Source organism: Perognathus longimembris, chromosome 14, assembly GCF_023159225.1.
Source record: "Perognathus longimembris pacificus isolate PPM17 chromosome 14, ASM2315922v1, whole genome shotgun sequence".
Classification (NCBI taxonomy): domain Eukaryota; kingdom Metazoa; phylum Chordata; class Mammalia; order Rodentia; family Heteromyidae; genus Perognathus; species Perognathus longimembris.
The window spans coordinates 32303261-32319671 of NC_063174.1; the positions used below are offsets into that span (position 1 = coordinate 32303261).

The window sequence follows — 16411 nt, forward strand, 5'->3', positions numbered from 1 at the left end:
AAATATTAGCAATACATATTTCTGGAATATCTTCTCTTAATAGTTTACCAAATGAGGTGGCCTCCCTGCTTTAATTTTCCATGTTTTTAACTTATCAGTATTAAATGAGACCATTGATTTTTTTTTTTTTTACTAGATTTGATAGGCTACTTACTGAAGCTCATAAAATCACACTTGGCTCTGTTTTGTGGTCCATTCCCTTACAGCAAGGACCAACCATCAAGACTATTTTAAAAACAATTATACTCATTTGAATATTTAACCACCAGGAACACAGGGGAAAATAGACTAATTTTATAGGAGACAATTAAGTATCCATATCTTATCTATAAAACAGTTACTTCAGTCAAGTAGGCCAAAAACACCAACTACAAACACCTTATTTAAACAAACAAATTCTCTCATGCACCTCCTATGCAGTGTAGTTTTTTTTACAGCTGTATCTTGGGGAAACTGGCTTCAAGGCTGCACAGATGTGAAACATGGCAAAATGTGACTCTAAACTCCCAGAGTCTGAAACACATCACAGAACTTTGCTATGTTACACTACTCTGCCAAGATTCCTATCAGATGTGTCACTAGAAGTTTAAAAAAAAAAAAAGATGAACATGCAGAAAGCCTTACACAAAGTGTTGTGTTCTGTGTTTTTATGGTTGATGCGAAGTATGTTTTAAAATTAGAAATACCCATTTAATTTGAGAATATGATTGTTTTAATCACTAACTTACTTGCGCATTTCTTCAAATAGACAAACAGAAATACAGAGAGACATAAATCTTCATGCTTTGGATCAGTGTATGCAGTAAGAGGTAAAGCCAAAAAAGTCAACACCTGATTTCAAGTTATTAGGAATATTTGAATACTTGCGAACAGAGAGAAAAAGACAGTGATGGTTTATGGGAAATTATTTGGATATATATACAATAATAACAGGTAAATTCTTTAAAGTTGGGTGGAAAGAGGGATAAGGATGGTACAAAGAACAGATGTGTTATTTTGTCTGCCAGAATGTGTTAGAATCACATGAGGGTGGCATGGCCTCATACCTCTACCCTTCCAATCTAGCCCTAATGTATGATTAAGAGACTTAAACAAAGCTTATCAAAAGTGAATGTTACTTGCTTTGCTTTCTAGATGCTAAGTCATCTTTTCCTCTCAGAAGAAACCAGATTTTGAGTTGTAGATGTTGCATTTAGGGGAAAAATTAAAACTCCTAGCTGGGCACCAGTGGCACATGCCTATAATTCTAACTACTAAGGAGGCTGAAATCTGAGAACTGCAGTTCAAAGCTAGCCCAGGTAGGAAAGTCCAGGAGACTCGTATTTCCAATAAACTACTCAAAAAAAGCCACAAGTGGCACTGTGGCTCAATGGTAGAGTGCTAGCCTTGAGCACAAAGAGGCTCAGGGACAGCACCCAGGTCGTGAGTTCAAGCCTAAGGATGGGCAGGGAGAGGAGGGGAACTAACTCTTTCAAGTCACTTGTAAAGGAACAAATTAATGACTTCATATTGAGGAAATCTGGAAAACATCCCCTGAAACAAGTGATCAAAGTTAACATCACAGAGCAAACTGAGAAGATACAATGCTTTTATAGACTTCCTACATAAAATGCACCAACTAGATTTAATCATATTATACATGATATGTAAACATCAGAAATAATGTGAGGGATACTTTACAAAACACTGGCCATATTTTAGCAATGACAAAATGTACTGTGATGAACATTGTTATGCTGGTGGCTTCAGTTATGCTGGTGTGTTCTTGTTTGTAATCTTTTGGGTAGATGCCCAAAAGTGGGGCTGCTGGGTCATAGGGGAACCAACCCAGATGCCCTTCAGTAGACGAATGGATCAGGAAAATGTGGTACATATACACAACAGAATTTCATGCCTCTATCAGAAAGGATGACATTGCCCCATTCGTAAGGAAATGGAAGGACTTGGAAAAAATTATACTAAGTGAAGTGAGCCAGACCCAAAGAAACATGGACTCTATGGTCTCCCTCATAGAAAATAATTAGCACAGGTTTAGGCTAGTCACAGCAGAGGATCACAACAGCCCAGTAGCCCTTATGAACACATAAGATGATGCTAAGTGAAATGAACTCTATGTTATGGAAACGACTGTCATATCACTGTTGTAATTACTTTCAACATGTGATTTGAAACCGTAGCTTCTGTTATTGATAATCCTCTTGCATTCCCTTCCTATGGTTGTACCTGCACTATCTGTGTATCTTATCTGAGTACATTGGAAACCGTGTATACTGGTATTAGAACTAGGAAATAGAAAGGGAATACCAAAATCAAGAGACACAGGGCAAAAAAAGACAAACGGACACAAAAGCAATACTTGCAAAACTGTTTGGTATAAATGAACTGAACAACTCATGGGGGGAAAGAGAACGGGGGAGGGGGGGAATGAGGGAGGAGGTAACAAACAGAACAAGAAATGTATCCAATGCCTAACGTATGAAAGTGTAACCTCTCTGTACCTCAGTTTGACAATAAAAATTTAACAAAAAAAGAAATAATAATAATAGATACATTGGAGTAGACTATTGCTTACAATGTTCACCAAAGCATCCAGCTCCACATAAACTGAGTTCCCATACATATAGAGATGATTTATTTTCTTGAATTACATTCTCAATAAACTATAAAACATTAAGTCACCATTATATATCATCAGGAATGGCAATCAGGGGTGAAACTGGTGGAAAGCTCATAATTTAATTAAGTAGAAGAAAGCACCAAAAATAGTATAACTTTTTTAACTAAAAATTACTTTTACTGGGCTTGATGGTGCATGCCTGTCATCGCAGAATTTGAAAGGTAGAGGGAAGAGAATCATAAATGTGACAGCAGCCTGGGTTAAGTAGTCAGTTTAAGGATAGCTAAAGCCACATAGTAAGAATCATTTCTCAAAAGGAAAATGTGTGTGTGTGTGTGTGTGTGTGTGTGTGTAATGCCATATATATGACATATATGTCACTTCTCAAAAGGAAAATAACACACGTGACATATGGCAGGTTAGTAAAGGCCATCCTTAATCCCCATCTCCAGTTCCAATCTAATTTTCTTCTAAATCTGTTGCATACTTAGATATGGTTTGCAACTATTCCTCAATAATGTATTAGCTCTTTTTTCTTGGACCGGAGAAGATTATCACATACTAAAGGAAAAAAATTAAATACATAGCAATGAAGCCCCATTTGTTACAGGTCAGTCTTGTAACAAAGACTGCATTTTCCCCTCCTCAGAATAATCGTGGTCGGCCAGCTTTCCAACAATAGATCAGACTGTTTGCCTGAGCTGCAGTTACAGAGTTGTGCCACTTGAGCGAACCACTTAAACACATATTTCAGTGACATAATGCTGTCATTACCAGAGCATCAGTAATACTTTTCCTTCATTGTAAAACTTGTCAACTCCTTTCTTCTCACCAACAGTCCTCCTTCTATCTCTTCCATTGGTCATGTCATGAATTTCTTTCTCATTTATTAGATCATTTCTGTCAGCATTAAAAAAAAAAAACCACACTACTAGTTTTTTTCCCCTTAGAAAAAAGTGAAACCCTTCAATTTCTCTAATAACTTCCACAAGCCAGTCCAATCAGGTTTTTGCCCCAGTTCCTTTAATTCTACAAAAACCACTCATCCAAAGTACCAGTGATGTGCACATGATTGTAATCAATCGTCAGATCTCAGTTCTCCGCATGCTTGAATATCAGCAGCATTTAACATTGTGTTTGTTAAATTGGTACAGAAAAATAATCCTACCTAGGGTGGACTCTGTAACCCTAGCTACTCCGGAGGCTGAGATCTGAGGATTGTGTTTCAAAGCCAGCCTGGGCAGGAAAGTCTGGAAGACTCTTATCTCCAATTAACTATCAAAATCTCAGAAGTTGAGCTGTGACTCAAGCCATAGAGCATCAGCCTTGTGTAGCAAAGCTAAGGGCGAGTGCCAAGACTCTGAGTTCAAGCCACAGCACAGACATACACACAAAACAATCCTAACTATTCATGGGAACAATCTAGTGGTTTTGAACATATATACATTTCATAATAGTCAAAGCAGTATAAGTATCTCTATCTCCTTGAATATTTATCAAATTTTTATGGTAAAAACATTCAAAACACTTTTTCCTAGCTGTTTTGAAACATTAACAACTAGTAGTGCTGATCGCTTCTACTTTCAGGAAATACCTTCTTCACTTGGAACCTTAGTCTTTGTTCTGTTGGTATAATAAAATCAAAGCCAGGTAATTTATAAAGAATCGAGGTCTGCATAGCTCACTGTTCTGGAGGCTGGAAATTCCAAGAGCATGACACCTGCATCTGCTCACCATCTGCTGAAGGCCTCCTTGCTGTAACAAAACACAGTAGAGAGCTAGGCATGGGGGCGCACGCCTGTAATCCTAGCTATTCAGGAGGCTGAGAATTGAAGATTACAGTCCAAAGCCAACCCGGGCAGGTAAGTCCATGAGTCCCTTATCTGCAATTAACCATCAAAAAGCCTTAAGTAGAGCTTGGGTTTGAGTGGTAAAGTGCTAACTTTGAATTAAAAAAAAAAAGCCGGGGGGGGGGGGGGGATGCCTAGGCCCTAAATCCAAGCCCTAGTACCAACACAAGAAAGAAAAGAAAAGAAAGAAAGAGAGAGAGAGTGAGAGAAAGGAAGGAAGGAAGGAAGGAAGGAAGGAAGGAAGGAAGGAAGGAAGGAAAGAAGGAAGGAAGGAAAGATGGACTGGAGGACACTGCAGCTCTGGTCTCTCATGGGGCCCTACCCATGACTACATCTAATCCTGATTACCTGCCAAAGGCCTTCCAATGCCATGCACATATGCATTTAGGAATTAAGAATTTGAGGGGAATGCATTGGAACCATAGCAACATTTGGCTTCCAGGGGAACAACAATAGCTGCCTCAGTGAAGAAACTTCTATGAAACTTCTCACAATGCTTACTAGATTTTTCTAATATAAGTGAGGGAAGCTGAGACATATCGGCTTCAACTGTATAATTATTTCTGAGATTAAGAAGGCTTAAGGAAAGACAGTGGAAAAAATCTATATTTCTACAAAGGCTTTTCAAACCATCTGAGCTGTTACTTCATTTTATCGAGTCTGCCCTTTTCCCCCTAGGTTCAGGGCTGGGTTTGCAACCACAGAAGGCCAGTTAATCAGCTTCCCAAATCCTGGGTCTTCAATAGGATTTCAAAAGACCACATTTACTTCAAGGAAGCCTCACTTGGTGACATAAAGAAAATTCCAACATGTCTTAAAAAGATCTTTAACACAGAAAATTTTAAGTATTTTATTGATTCTCTTAGCATTAAAAAGATTAAGTGCAGGGCTGGGGATATAGCCTAGCGGCAAGAGTGCCTGCCTCGGATACACGAGGCCCTAGGTTCGATTCCCCAGCACCACATATACAGAAAACGGCCAGAAGCGGCGCTGTGGCTCAAGTGGCAGAGTGCTATCCTTGAGCAGGAAGAAGCCAGGGACAGTGCTCAGGCCCTGAGTCCAAGGCCCAGGACTGGCAAAAAAAAAAAAAAAAAAGATTAAGTGCAGGTGACAGATGCTAAGCAAAGAAACAAGCTTGAGAAGTAGATATATAGTTATTCTCTTAAAATGATAGTCATCAAGTTGATTTAGCCCAGTAGCCATATAGATTATATTTTCATGATGTGGTGTATATAGCAGCTTATTTTTAATACATATCATTTGCAAAATATATTTTAGAGGAAGAAAGCAAGAAAAAATCATTCTTTATTTCCCCAATGATATCAAGGATGTTCAGTTAATCTGACAATAAGTTTCTATGTCCAAATCAGAAGGGGAGAGTTTCCTACTTTATGCCAAATTAACCTACCAGTATAAATAAAGCAAAAATAAAATAATAGATGTCTAGACACTGGTGGTTCACGCCTGTAATCCTAGCTACTCAGGAAGCTGAAATATGAGGATCATGGTTTGAAGCCAGCCCGGGCAGGAAAGTCTGAGACTCTTATCTCCAATTGATCACCAGAAAACTGGAAGTGGCACTGTGGCTCAAAGTGGTAGAGCACTAGCCTTGAACTGAAGAGATCAGAGACAGTGCCCAGGTCACAAGTTCAAGCCCTATGACCAACAAAATAACAATAACAATAATAATAATACTTTATACTAACAAGGAAAAGGCATCTCACCCAGGCAATCTTCTTGTTCAGTGTCTAGAAAGGGGCTCGTATCTTTGCATTATTCTGATCAAGAGGCCCCTCTCAGTGAGGCACAAACTTGTACAGGCCAGCTTGTGGCATCTGACATGTCCCTCATGCAGGTACTCTTTGGCAGGAAACAACCTATCAAACCATACCATGCCAGTGGCTCAAGCCTATAATCCTAGCTATTCCAGAGGCTGAGATCTGAGGATTGCAGGTTGAAGCCAGCCAGGGAAGGAAAGTCTGTGAGATTCTTATCTCCAATTAAGTACCCAAAAAGCCGGAAATGGAGGTGTGGCTCAAGTGGTAGAGTGCTAGCCTTGAGCACAAAAGCTCAGGGACAGCACCCAGGCCTTGAATTCAGGCCTCAGGACCAGCACACACACACACACACACACACACACACACACACACACATTCACGCACACATACACACACGCACACTCATAACCACAGGAGAGCTCAAAGCTGGAATAATTTTTTTAGATCCTCATCCTTCATTTTCTCTGGTGTTTTTTTGTTTTTGTTTATTTGTTTTGTTCTTATTGTTTGCTTTTGTGCAGGTCCTGGGGCTTCAACTCAGGGCATGGGTGTTTTCCCTGAGCATTTTTGTTCAAGGCAGCCCCCTCTACCAGCTTTTTTGAAAGTTAATTGGAGATAAGTTTCATGAACTTTTAAGCCCTAGCTGGCTTTTTACCATGATCCTCAGATCTCAGTCACCTGAGTAGCTAAGATTAAAGGCATGTAAAGCCAAAGCTCAGAGCCAAGCTCAGAGGACAAGAGAGCCAGAGAACTGAGATATCTAGTGAAAAAGCAGGAAATATCACTCAAAATTTCACCCTACGCTGGTTAAGTTTTCATACATTTGGTCTTGAGGTAAACCAAATGATTAATAGCTATGTAACCACTACTCAGTCATTGGCATGGGACAAGACCCAAAACTACAGGCCTCTGGTAAGGAGTGTTTTAGATATGGTCTTCATGCTACTTCCAAGTTCATACATATACATCTCAAGGCATATTTCTGACCATTCTACCTGGGTGGACAGTCTATGCCCACCTAAGCCTATAAGAACAATGTAACTTCTCAGTCAGCCTAGATCTCTAAGTAAAAATCACAGTGACACACAATAAAGATACAAGGCTAGCAGTAAAAAAGAAGAAGAATGTGTTATTTTAACTCACTGAGCTTTTGGGGGGTGGGGGTTGTTACTGCAACATAAACTAGAGGATGATACAATCTAACTCAACCAAAATATCATTCTTTCATAAGAAAGTAATGTTCAAGCATTAAGAATTACAGCAAATGTTATCCTAATACAAAATAAACTTGAGCTATCTTTATTTACATGGTAGTATGTATATGATATGTGGATATATGCTATTAATAGCTGCTGACTAGAAGTCTCTTTCTCCTATCTCCTGCCTTTCCCTCACAAACAACACTGCTCAAAGTAGCTGGATAATCTGAACTCTTCAAAGTCTCAAAGAATAAAAAAGGGTCCATTTTGATCCATGCAGCAAAATCATTTGCAGAGTTCCATTTCTTTTCCAAGACCAAGTATATTAATCTTACGCACCACTTCAAGGGGACTTTGCTTTAAGGGTCCCAACAGATAAATAAACTAGCTGCCAATGGCTTCTTTGTAATTGAAGAGGGGCCGCCAGGCTGACCCAAGGGGAGAGGCCTAAATAGAAAAGGAAAACATTTAAGCAAACCCAGCATTAGGGACCTTAAGCAAAGCAAACAGCCCTCTCATTTCCAAGGGTGTGAAGTCTGTGCCAACACAGATGTGTTTATTTACTAATAGGAAACTTCCAGTGTCCACATCTGATTGATTTCTTCTATGCTACAACCAGAGGCACATCTCTGTGTGGAACACCTGTATGAGCATTATGTCCAGTGTGGCAGCTATAGTCTTGATCCCATATATTATAGCTATGGCTACTTTGGTGCCATATTGCTTTTGGAAAGTCGTCTCCTCCTCTTCCTCCTCCTCCTCCTGCTCCTCCTCCACTTCTTTTTTCTCCCCTCCTCCCTCCTTCTCCTCCCTTTTCCCTCCTCCTTCTCCTTCTTCCTTCTCCTGGGAGTATTGGGGCTTGAACATTCGTGGCCTGGACACTGTCCTTTTTACCTTTTCCCCTCAAGGCTAGCACTCTACCACTTGAGCCACACCTCCACTTCCCACTTTTTGGTGGCTAATTGGAGATAAGAATCTCATAGATGTTCCTGCCCTGGCTGGCTTTGAACCTCAATCCTCATATCTCAACCTCTTGAGTCAATTCACAGGCATGAGCCACCAGCACCTGGTTTAGCCGTATTCTTTATTCCAGAAAAGAACATAAGTTTTCTCATGTATGTAATGAAGGAAGAAAAAGAAAAGTATCCCTTTTTTGCTTGCAGAGCTTTCAGCGGGTGACTCAGTGAGGGGTGATGTCATCTGTTATCCTGTAACTGCTGCATTGCTCTCCAGCTCAACTCCAGCCGGCCCTCCCCGCTCTGCCTGGGGCGGACTGCACTGCCGGCTTCCCATCCTTCCCACCGCCTCTCCCCAGGCAGCCCACGGAACAGGAAGTCTGACAGCTCAAGTCTGCAGCGGGACCCCAAGTGTGTTCCCACTCCCTGTCCTGGCACGGCTCCCCCAGAAGTGCAAACACACACACACACACACACACACACACACACACACACACACACACACACACACACACACACACACACACACACCGAGCTCCATTGGCGCAGCCTTCCCCAGCCCACGGTCCTAATATGGAATGCAGCAGGAAACTCATGATTTCCTGACCCTCGGCAGGCTGGAGGAAGCCAGGGGGAAACTCCATGAACAAGCCCAGCTTTCCTCCATGTTCCCTGTGAAGTGGACAACAGAGACGCGTCGTGGACGAAATTCCACCACTGCGCCCTCCACCAGGCTGGAGAGAGAAGAGTAGAAGGTGGAGGGAAAAAGCCTCGGGCTCCTGAAATTTCCAGACTGCCAGACTACTACAAGTTTGTAGAAAGGAAGGTTTCCTTCCCTCAAGTCGATTTAGAGAAAAGGAACTGAGTTTTCTTTTTCATCGTTTCCCTGCGCCCACCCCAGGATGTGTTGCTTGTGCTTTGCGGTGTGGTGAGCCCCAGGGCAGCCCTGCGCCTGCCATGTGCCTGCGGGCTGCCAGGTAGGCAAAGGCGGGCAGCGTGAATCCTCTGCCTGGAGCTCACTTCCCACAGCTTCATGCGCTCTGGTAGCAGCAGCAGCAGCAGCAACAACAGCCTGAGCCCCAAGAATGAACTGCAAAGAGGGGAACGAGGGCAGCTGCAGCTGCCATGGAGGCGATGCTGAGAAGAAGATGCTGAAATGCGTGGTGGTGGGAGATGGCGCGGTGGGCAAAACTTGCTTGCTGATGAGCTATGCCAACGACGCCTTCCCGGAGGAGTACGTGCCCACGGTGTTTGACCACTATGCAGGTAAGAAAAAGCGGGAAACTCACTTGCTGTCCTGGGGACGAGTGTGGGAGATGACACCCCTCCACCGCGTCCATAGGGTCCTGACTTGTGGCTGGAATGTCAGCCCTGGGGGTGGGCCTGGCATTCCTTGGTAGCTTGGCACAATAGACAAGCAAAGGCTTTGCTGGGATGGTGGAGAAATTTGTTCCTCCATTTGTATTAGATCCACATTTTCCCCCTTAAAATAAATGAAGAATCCTGGAAGACATATCCTAACTACACTGCCTTTAGACTTTGGGGGCCAGAAAGTTTACTCAACATTTGTTTCAAGGTTAACTTGTTATGGTGAACATTTTTTTTTCAATGTACTGGGATCATAGTGTAAGTCCTATCAAAAAAGTAAATTCCTGTTAGACGCATAGTGAAAGATATTTACTTGCTACTTTTTTGTCTTCTCGTCTCATGCCATGCTTAATAAATAAAAATGATGGTTATTCAGAACAATTATTAAGATCAAAAAGCAAAACTCTTTCTTTCCTATAATACTTGATGCCAAAATGCTGTATTTTTATTTTCCTGGAATTGTGGTTAGGGAAAAAATATTTAAGAGTTTTGGGGTACCAATTGGGAAATCTGTATTTTGGATTTAAGGAAATGATGGTTTTTAATACATTCTTTAAAAAAAAAAAAGCACAGACACAAATAAAATTGTTATAATATGTGGCCCAAAAAGACAAATGGAGCCTAAAATATTTTAAAGTGCAATAGGCACAACTTAATTTTTTCCATGGACTTGGGGCTTTTGAGTGTCCTGAAGTTCTCAAGACTACTTCATAGGATAGTAGCATCATCGAAATTTTCTCACTTTGAGTTTAACCTTTTCTTTTTAATTTCTCAAACCAGTCTTTATCACATTTCTCATCTGTACACTCCTGGAATTCTAGAAGCTTGCAGTAGCCTAGTTTTCATGCCATTTCAAACCTAGTCATAGGCACAGTGAGTTATCAGAGTTACGAGAGCTTGAGAGAGGGTTTTTCTTCCTTTGCCCTGGCTTTAGATCAGGATCAGCAAAGAGGAAATGGCCCACAGGAAATCAGGGTGAGTGTTTGCTTTGCTCTGTGGCCATGAAAAAAAAGAAAGAAAAGAAAAAAGAAATCCTTCTTCTATAGGAAGCAGCTTCTTTTCCAGAGCAAGACCTATGTGTCTGTGATTTATGACACTATTACATAGCAGACAGGAAAGGATCCACAGGAAGTATGATAAATATTCTCCAACAAGTTTTCTATATGTGTAGAAATGATGAGCAAATTTTAATACTAGACCCCTTAAGTTTTCTCAAAATAAGCATACCCAGTGAACATCATTTCAATGAGAACAGAATAAAGAGAACAGATTTTCATCTTGAGGGAAAAAAAAAAAAGGCTAATGATAAAATGTATGGCTCTGTGCTTTGAGAAAGTTAATCTAATTCTGGTCCTGAAAGTATCATAGCAAAAGTTATTTCTTCTCCTTCTGTATGCCAAGAAGAGAAAATTAGCTAGGAACTTATTTCAAAAACTTTTAGATCAAAAGTGGAAACTCAGGGGCTGGGAATATGGCCTAGTGGTTGCCTCCTACACATGAAGCTCTAGGTTCGATTCCCCAGCACCACATATATGGAAAACAGCCAGAAGGGGCGCTGTGGCTCAGGTGGCAGAGTGCTAGCCTTGAGCGGGAAGAAGCCAGGGACAGTGCTCAGGCCCTGAGTCCAAGGCCCAGGACTGGCCAAAAAAAAAAAAAAAGTGGAAACTCAAAACCTACTAAAATGAGAGACTTTAAATGCTTAGGAAAATTATTATCCAATCCTCATTAACAGGATGAACCAATTTATAGCAGTGTCAGGAAGAAAGAGAATAAATACATTTTTGGAAACAAATCAACATATTTAAATTTAAAAATACAGCATGAGAGCCAGGGCTAAGAGGATTGCAGCCCAGGCAGGAAAGTTTGTGACACTATCATCTCCAATTAAGCAGCAAAGAGCTGAAAGTATAGGTATGGATCATGTGGTAGAGGACCAGTCTTGAGTGAAAAAGCTAAAGGACAGTACCCAGGCACTGATTTTAAGCCCTAATATCAGCACAGAAAGAAGGAAGAAGGAAAGGATAAAGGAAAAGGGAAAGGAAAGAAAAGGGCACTAAAAATCAAACCTAGGCTAAACTATTGGGAGATTCTGCTAGAATCAACTCATTTTATATTCCAATCCTACATATACTTACTGGCATTTGAGCCTTAAAACTTCTCACAGACTGTATTCTTTTTTTTTTTTTTTTTTTTTTTTTTTGGCCAGTCCTGGGCCTTGGACTCAGGGCCTGAGCACTGTCCCTGGCTTCTTCCCGCTCAAGGCTAGCACTCTGCCACTTGAGCCACAGCGCCGCTTCTGGCCGTTTTCTGTATATGTGGTGCTGGGGAATCGAACCTAGGGCCTCGTGTATCCGAGGCAGGCACTCTTGCCACTAGGCTATATCCCCAGCCCTCAGACTGTATTCTTTTAGCTCCCAAGAAATCACAATCTCTGTGTCCAGAGCAGTTTGTTACACATAGTGAATATCTGTGATAATGATTTCTAGTGTCACTTTAAACTTCTTGAAGTATCCAGAGCCAGTGTTCAGTACCTAGGCCCTACTCTGCAATGAGAAACTGCAATTCATTTCCAAGTCTTTGGAAAAATCAAAAAGTGACCATCCTTTGAGGATTTTTCACTAATTATTTGCCCATCCTAGTGAAGTATACATGTAATAGTAAAAAACAGAAGCACAACACTCAGCTGACAATGACCTCTGAAGACACATGATATTTACTCTGTAGCCTTGAGCAAGTTACTCAACTCCTCTCTGCTTCCATTCTGACAAAGTGAAAACAAGACAATAACGGTGTTGATTTGTTTGTGAGAACAAAATGAATTCATATACATTCTTAATGCTTCACGAGTATTGTTAGATTTTTTTGGTAGCTATTATTGAGCCTAAGTTTTGGACAGTCACACACAGCTCTAAGACTGAATTAAAAATTGAATTAAGAGATAAAAAAAATTGGCCTGGACTGGTAAACATGTCTCCCAGCTACTTTGGAGTATGAGGAATGCAAGTCTGAGGCAAGCCTGGAAAAAGTTAGCAAGATCCCACTGTTGTAAGGGGGAAAACAGAGAAACCACATTTTTGAGAGGCCGAATCTGGGAGTCTTTATTAAAAGGCTGGCAACTGCATGGTGGACTCCTCTCTCAAAGACCAAAAGACATTCTGTGGTTGTACCTGCACTATCTCTGTATCTTATCTGAGTACATTGGAAACTGTGTATACAGGTATTAGAACTAGGAAACTGAAAGGGAATACCAAAATTGAGAGACACGGGATAAAAAAGACAAACAACTACAAAAGCAATACTTGCAAAACTGTTTAGTGTAAATCTACTGAACAACTCATGGGGGAAAGGGAGAGGGGGAAGGTGGAGGGAGGAATGAGGGAGGGGGTAACAAACAGTACAAGAAATGTATCCAGGGGCTGGGGATATGGCCTAGTGGCAAGAGTGCCTGCCTCATATACATGAGGCCCTGGGTTCAATTCCCCAGCACCACATAGACAGAAAATGGCCAGAAGTGGCGCTGTGGCTCAAGTGGCAGAGTGCTGGCCTTGAGCAAAAAGGAAGCCAGGGACAGTGCTCAGGCCCTGAGTCCAAGCCCCAGGACTGGCCAAAAAAAAAAAAAAAAAGAAAAAAAAGAAAGAAATGTATCCAATGCCTAATGTATGAAACTGTAACTCTCTGTATATCAGTTTGACAATAAAAATTTTAAAAAAGACCAAAATACAGCAAATATACTTAACACAGTTAGGAAACTAAGCCATGAAGGCCAGAGAGGAAAGAAAGAACAAAAACAATACCAACAAACCAATTTAGTTCCAATGGATGGCCAAAGTGGGACACCATGATGACCAGAGAACAGCCAGGAGACAGGACACAAACATGGAGACACTTGGCATGGCATAATGGCCCCCGAGCTGGTCCAGGCCTAAATAGGTCAGGTCAGGGGGCAGGGTCACAGAAAACTCCCAGTCCTAGGCACTGGACTGACAGATTTAATATCCTATCAGCCAAGAGCCCTCCCCTGCCTCCAGGGATTCAGGGTCACCCATCAACTGGGAGGCCATGGCTTCATCTTCCCCTACCATGAAGACAAGATTCCAGAACCTGTCATCTACCACATTGCCAAGATGGTGCCAGCCAGACCTGACCTCCCTACTTCAGTATCTCAAATATATATATATATGTGTATGTATATACATATATGTATATATACACATATATATGTATATACATATATATGTATACACACACACACACAAATGAAAGGGCTGGGGACACAGCTTAAGTAGTAGAAGGCTTGGTTAGTATGGAGGAGGCCCTGGGATTCAATCCCAAATACAAAAGAAAAAAAGAAAGGGGGGAGGAAGAGAACCTAAGTCCAGGGTATGCTCTAGAAGGAAGGACATGACGGAGAACATGACTCTCCATATGAAAGAGTGACCATGTACATTGATAACTGACATGTGTGTCTACGTAGAATAACAATACTTGGAGTAACTTCGGAGTTTTACATGAGTGATGGCAAAAATAAACAACCACCAGAAAAGGTATTTTTTAGTTTTTGAATCCTGGTTTTATCCCTTTCTCCTAACTAGCATGATCCAAAAGCCAATCTACTCCCTGTGGCTTTCCTTGTTTCTCCATCTAGCTTTAATCACCTCCCACAATGTGGCTGACTCTCTGGAGCACATCTTCAGCCAGTAGGTTGTGCGGGACATGTTTCCTTACTTTTCCATCCCTACTGTGTCCTGAGCTCCTTCCTTAAATGGAAAGGACAAGATTCACCAGATCCAGTACTGATTTGGGTCTGTTGGAAACCTGTGGATATTCTATTATTCCCCTTCTTAGGTCACTTTATTCACTTGAGTCCCAGCTTCTCCAGTTCTTACTCTATTCAGCTGCAGATCTCTCTCAGACCTCTCTCCATCTTCTCTGCCACTCTCTCTCTCTGTGTCTCTCTCTCTGTCTCTCTCTCTCTCTTCTCAACAAGTAAAGAATTGTGTTCATAGTTTTTTACATGGGAGTACATAAGAGTGCACAGTAAGCTTCAGTTGAAGTGTGCTTGCAATGCACTTGACTTACCCTTCCCATCATTCTCTGCTTCACAATGTGTGACTAAGGCTCCGAGGGCTCCTCTGTCAAAACGCATCACATTTGGAAATTCACTGTAAGCCGGTATTGCCAAGCCCAGGTTGCCTGTGCAGGAAATTAACACAATTCGTGGAAAAGAGGAAAATTCAGTTACTCTATCAGCTGAGTGAGATATAAAAGGAAGTTGTTTACATAGAGAACTGGAAGTCAGCTCTAACCAAATAGAAATCAGCCAAGTGGCTCAATAACTATGTGCATATGATCATATAAAATGATTCTTATTGAAATGAACTCCAAGAAGAGGAAGCAAGAGGTATTTTTTTTCACTTTTTGAAGTTCTTTTTCTTCCCCTTTTGTTGCTTTATTTGATTTATGTACCTTTTGTCTTGTATGTAAGATTATCTGATTTGGGGAAGGGGAAGCACAGAAATAGTGAGACAAAGGGTGAAGTAATTTAGCAGTGATACTATACACTACATTGAAAATGAACTATGCAACTTAGGAGAGGATGGGGATAGGAGAGAAAAACCTGGGAGAAAATGAGGGAGAAGGTGACATTGTTCAAAACAATTGTACTAAAATAAAATATTATTTAAAAGGGAAAAAAAACAAGTGTACTCAATACCTGATATATAACTGCAACCTCTCTGTACATCACCTCTACAATAAAGATAAAAATAAAACAAAAAAATCAGTCCATGATAGACTCACCCTCAACCATAGCATCCAGAGCAGTGGGGAACTATGTCCAATCCACAGTAATGGGAGGATTCATAAAATAACCAAGAGTAAATAAAAACCAAGTCCAAGACCTATCCAGAGCTGTAAAAGGGGCTAGGAATGTGGCTCAGTAGAAGAGTACTTGCATAGCAAGCACAAGGCACAAGCACAAGGGTTGAGCTTCAGGATGGCAAGACAACAAAACTCCATTCCAGAATTGGACACTACACCTACTGATCCATAATCCCATGGTGTGTTGCTGAAATGAACAGACATTGTGAGCCTGTGAGCAGGCGTTTAGTTCTACACTGCCTGGCCCCTTTTACTGTGCAGGTTAGTCATAATTGTGACTCTAAGTGTCCATTGAAACTGGGATCCAGTAAATAGGTTTGGGGATAGCTTTTACACAAGTGCTTACAGCAACTAAACACTAACATGAACCCCATGGCAGAGTAAGTATTCCTTGACCCCATGTGTTTCACATTGCAGTCCATGGGGTTGCCATCCAACCTGGTGGTGGACACTCCCATGGCCTCCAATCTAGAAGTTCTCTGCATCAACCAACCTGAGAAAGAGCATGGGGATGCTTGGTGTCTCATGAACCAAGAGTGGAAAAGGCAGACATTAGTTCTAATCCTTCTCCATGGGAGATAACACCAAATACCCTTACACATTTTTTTCTACATGTAAAAACTTTTCCCAGAGGGGCCACCCAGGGACCCACAGTACAATTGCCACCAATACCAAAAGTCCAGCATCAGTAGATGATATACAGTCCTCTCAATCTGATCTAGTAGTGGTTCCCTGTGGTTGAATGAAAGACCCATTTTCCCAC

The 16411-nt window shown here is 41.3% G+C and overlaps 1 protein-coding gene across 1 annotated transcript in view; it reads left to right on the forward strand.

Annotated features, from left to right (window-relative positions):
• The first annotated feature begins 8968 nt into the window (after positions 1–8968).
• Positions 8969–16411, forward strand: part of Rhoj (ras homolog family member J) — a 95206-nt gene continuing 87763 nt past the window's right edge. Inside the window, exon 1 of the mRNA XM_048361942.1 lies at positions 8969–9666. Within this exon, the coding sequence (XP_048217899.1) occupies positions 9486–9666 (181 nt within the window). The 5' untranslated portion in view covers positions 8969–9485. The remainder of the gene's footprint in view (positions 9667–16411) is intronic.